Raw genomic sequence first — 5000 nt, 5'->3', positions numbered from 1 at the left:
TCCATTTACCATTTAAAAAAAAACATATTTGTTGCCTTCAGTACCTCACCTTAAGAGACTGTAAATAAATATCTATCTCACTTCAGTGTAACGTAAAGAAATGGCTGTTAAGTTAGGACATAATGCTTTGTTTAAAGGTGCAGTGTGTAATATGACATCATCAAGAAAGTTCTACAAAGTTCTAGAATGCAACGCTCCCTGGGTAACCCCAACCCCTTTAGAATAATAACAGAAGCTACAGTGGCCTTCAAGGACAAGAACAATTCTAAATTTTAAACAATGCACCTGATGACATTCCAACTATGACACTTTCAAGATGGCGGCACTAGGCCTTGGTCCAAAATATGCAGAAATATGGACATATGAGACCCTTTCTAAGGAAAAAAATAATAATTCAAAACTTTTTTTTCAGCTATTATGCACTATATTAAATGTACTTATGGATATTATAATCACTTTCTACAAAATCTGCTAGGAAATAAAACCCAAAATTCTACACTGCAGGTTTAAGTGACATGTCTCCAGGCTCAGGGTTGTGTTGTGTTGGTGGTGTCTCACTGTAGCTGTAACTCTGGTGCCTCCTCGTGGTAAAGAGCTGTAACTGCTGATTAAATGTTTTTCCTCATTGTCTTTCTCTCTTGTTTGCATCCCTGTTGGTCTATTTCTGTCCGGGATAAACTGCCGTCTGTGCTACATGTGCACATTCATTAAGCTCAGTGTTTGTGCATGTGCAAGTTAGCCTGGAACCGCCCGCCTACATACTTCTGCTCAATTTTCATTTTCCCTTCAGTAGTCAGTCTGGGTGTGCGGTATATTAGTGGGTTCTATCCAGCCAGATTTCTGCCGGTCCAATCAGCGAACAGAGGGAGTGGCTCAGAAGCCGGCGCATGACATACAGTACGTCACGACCAAACGTTAATGCGGTTGGTTCGCAGATCCAGAGTGGCACTGGGCAGATCCAATAGTTTTAAACTTCAACAGACACCCGCCTTCAAGTGAGGGAACGTTTGTCAATTGAGCGATTCCAGACCCTCTGTACAAATCAAATTAAGGTTGCGTTCCGAATCGCATACTCTTTATTTTTTCTATTCTACATACTACATCCGACGATAAAAAGAATCTAGTTAGGATGCAGTAGGCATACTATTGGGACATACTTTACTCTCTTATTTCATCATAACATTGCGCCTTGATCTTGCCTCTTACTTTTATATCCGTCGCATCCCCGTTTGTTTTCATATGGAGGCTTCGTTGCTGTGACGTTGCTGTGACGTCACTTCACGTGCGCACTGGATTGTGGGTCAGAATCGGCCAAATAGGATGCAGTTTTCAACACTAACAATCTTGGCCGCATGAAGTAGGACATCCGGGTACTTCTAACCATTCTAAATCTGGCCACAAGAATCGGGACATCCTAAATCTTTTTTCTATATACTATATAGTAGAAAGTATGTGATTCGGAACGCAACCTAAGTAAGATATGTGCAAGTCAACGCAAAACCAAAATATAGATATTTCGCCCATATACGAATCACCTTTCTCTGTTAGAGAAATCAATCAGGAATTTTGTAGATTTTCTAAGAGTCGAGAAAACAAATACACAAGCACAGGACAAGCACCATATCACTTACACAGTCAGCATCAATACTAGTGGTGGTTATCGTTTGTTTAAAAAGCCAATCACAGAGGAAATAAAAGTGGAAGTTTGTAAAATAAAACTGAAATTTTCTATGTTTTCATTGTTATTTGGCGTCTGGATCTACGTATTTTGGAAAACACAAAGAGGAGAGAGGATATAATAATTTTTCAGCCTTTACAAAGAGAGATTGTGATTCTAAACCTCCTAGAGTCAATGAATGGGACTCCAGAGTGGGATGAGTGATTTGACTTGTAAAAAACCTTAGCTCACCTATTCACCGTTATTTTGAGTCTGGATCTATTTTGAAAAAAAAACTGAGGAGAGGATTTCATTATTTTTCTGTCAAAGAGAGACACTCCCTGCGTTCCAAATCGCACACTTTTTCTTTTTCCTATACTACATACTACATACTACAGCTGACTATAAAAAGTATACCACTCACCTGTATGTATTTTTTTTTTAAATAATTTTTTATATATTTTTTTAAAATACTTGTATGTGTGTTGAAAGGACCTCGATTCTCTTAAATAAATCAAAATATTATTTATATTATATATATTATATCTTTAATTTCCTCTGTCTCTAGCTGTCACTCCTCCTCTGTCCCCGACACCAGCGTCGCCCCCTCCGCGCCGCCTCTCTCTAAAGAGGTTTTCTCTCTTCTCTCGTTTCCCAGGTAACAAGATAAACAAACAAATAAACAAATAAATAAGTTAATAAATAAGTTAATACATAACTCCTGCATGGGCACGAAGGAGGCCCGACATTTTGTGGAAAATATTTTGCTTTCTTTCTTTCTTTGGGTCTTATCTCTTGTGTAGATGTTCTGATTTTAAAGGTGGAGTCAGTGATTCTGGAGAACGCTTTTTGTCAAAATCAGTGAATATCTCCTCGTGATCCGCTTACCTGTCTGTACTGTGTGTGTGCAGAAAAAAAATTCCAGTGTTAATACACAGCCTAGGCTCTGTAAAACTGGTATATAAACAAAGGGGGCACACCGTAGCTATAAACATGCCAGTTTACAGAGCCTGTCCGTACCGTGTGTGTGTGCTGAAAAAATTAAAATTATTATTATTATCATTATTTATTTATTTTGCATCGCACACACAGTACTACGGTCAGATAACGAATCGTAAGGAAATATTCACTGATATTGATAACAAGCGTTCTCCAGAATCACTGACTCCACCTTTAACCTCTCGGAAAGGAAAGAAAGAAAGAAAGAAAGAAAGAAAGAAAGAAAGAAAGAAAGAAAGAAAGAAAGAAAGAAAGAAAGAAAGAAAGAAAGAAAGAAAGAAAGAAAAAGAAAATATATTTCCCAAAATGTTGAACAATTCCCTTTTTTTTTAAGCACTTCCCTCCTCAACTTAACTTATTTTCATCCTCATCCTCATTATCACCGTCTAATGCTCCCTCTCCTAACACCACTATGCAAACTAAATAAATAAAACACTTTTATAAATATATATATATATATTCTGCACAAAGATATTTATACAGCTCTGGAAAAAATGACCAGTCTGGATTTTTCTTCAATCTTCATCTCTACATTACTTAATGGAAATGCTCTTAATGACAACATTTTTGATGGGGAATTTGGTAGAAATGTTGTCAGTAGTTTGTAGAATAAAACCAACATGTTCATTCTACTCAAACATATGCCTATAAATAGTAAAACGAGAGACACTGAATATTTGGAGTGGTCTCTAAAAAAAACTTCCAGAGCTGTATACACTGTACATATATTCTAGTTTCATTTTTATTTAAACTTTTGGTTCTTAATTGTTACTCTTTTTACTCATATATTTTATACTATTTTTATTTGTTAGGAAGAGCTTGGAAAACAAAAATGTCATTGCCGGCTACGACTGCTTTGCCAGTTATGTTGTGCATTTGACTAATAAAGTAACTTGACACTTGAACTTGAACAAACAAGCTAAAAAAAACTACAAACATGGACGCTTCTAGTATGACATCATCATCATGACATCACTAAGAACCAGCCAATGAGAGAGAGCGATTCTCTGACTCATCGCATGGCATGTTTTGCTCCATCATAACACATGTATGATGTCGACAGTAATGTGTATTTGTTTGATGTTTTGCTGTGTTCACTCCACTCATGATCATTTTTATATTTTTTAATCAATTATTGATTCTTTGTGTATGTTCCTATGAAGGTAAATCTGGTGCAAGACTAATTTGTAGTTTGTCACACTTGTGTATCAGAATTTTTTTTTTGTTACATAGAGAGAAATGCTTTTGGAGTTAAAATCTTATAGAATTACATTTATAAAAAAATATGCAGATGTACGTATAATTAGTTAGATATATTGACAAATGAAATTAGCATATTTATTCGAACATTTCTGAAGAAATTGTAATACAAAAATGTATTGTTTTAATCCATGTAATCAACTGGCAGAGTTTCATGATGGTATCTATAAATTGAAGTTGAGTTTTACCCTTTTCACCTGCAGTGTCTCGTAAGTAAATAAAATAAGTATTTGAGAAGGTTTAACTCTAGTTTTGTGTTTTTGGGAGATCGGTAAAAAAACATTTAAAATTTGCATCTACATCTATTTTTCTCAGGGACTACAACTTTTCCTGATCCACGTGTCAATATTTTGTTATTTATTCTACAACTACAAGCTAATCTATGCACCAAATTCCTCGATATTTTCCTGTTTTTGTTCAAATTTAAATGTGTACTTTCTACAACTGCAAACTAGTTATTGCACCAAATTCTTTCATATGGTTTGATCTAAATGTGTATTTCTTCTTGTTAATATTTAAACATGTATTCCGTTCCCTCAGAGTTCCGCTCCCCGTCCCATGGTGGTAACCTGAACCGCTCTGCGTCTCTGAGCTGCACTGAGCGCGCAGAGAGCGGCTCGGTGGGCGGGAGCGTCACACACATCCCGGGGACGCCTTTCCTCTACACACCAGACTTCTGTGTCCGAGCTCTCACTGACCTGCAGTTTGTCAAGGTAAAATTAAATCCTAAAAGTACAATGATGTCACTATGGAAATTACATTTTTTTTATTTTAGAACAATAATTTTTTTTTCAAATTTTTTTGACACGTTTTTTACATAACAATCTGTTTTACAATTCAATTTTTTTTTTTTTTTTTTTTACAAAAGGTAAAAAGTAATCCTAAGAGTTCATTTTCATTTAAATTTTTTATTTTATTTCAGACATATCAAAAACAATACAAAACTAAATGAAAAGCATAAAAATACAATAAACAAAATTTATGTTAAAAGACTTCACAAAAAGAAAAAAAAAGAGAAAAAAAATTATCTGTATTGATGTGACATGCCCGAAAAGGAGCAGGAAGAAGTATACACTTATTTAAT

The 5000-nt window shown here is 35.2% G+C and overlaps 2 protein-coding genes across 2 annotated transcripts in view; both read left to right on the top strand.

Annotated features, from left to right (window-relative positions):
- oclna (occludin a) overlaps positions 1 to 5000 on the top strand; it is a 254069-nt gene that overhangs the window by 204821 nt on the left and 44248 nt on the right. The gene's annotated exons all lie outside the window — the stretch shown is intronic.
- LOC307264970 (metal transporter CNNM4) overlaps positions 1 to 5000 on the top strand; it is a gene marked incomplete at both ends in the record, with an annotated part of 28033 nt that overhangs the window by 21966 nt on the left and 1067 nt on the right. The window contains 2 exons of the mRNA XM_080046539.1: positions 2256 to 2315; positions 4457 to 4629. Of these exons, the coding sequence (XP_079902665.1) occupies positions 2256 to 2315; positions 4457 to 4629 (233 nt within the window). The remainder of the gene's footprint in view (positions 1 to 2255; positions 2316 to 4456; positions 4630 to 5000) is intronic.

Source organism: Ammodytes marinus, assembly GCF_949987685.1.
Source record: "Ammodytes marinus genome assembly, chromosome: 18".
Classification (NCBI taxonomy): Eukaryota; Metazoa; Chordata; class Actinopteri; order Uranoscopiformes; family Ammodytidae; genus Ammodytes; species Ammodytes marinus.
The sequence above is the reverse complement of the archived record's forward strand: the minus strand, read 5'-3'. Positions and strand labels throughout refer to the sequence as shown.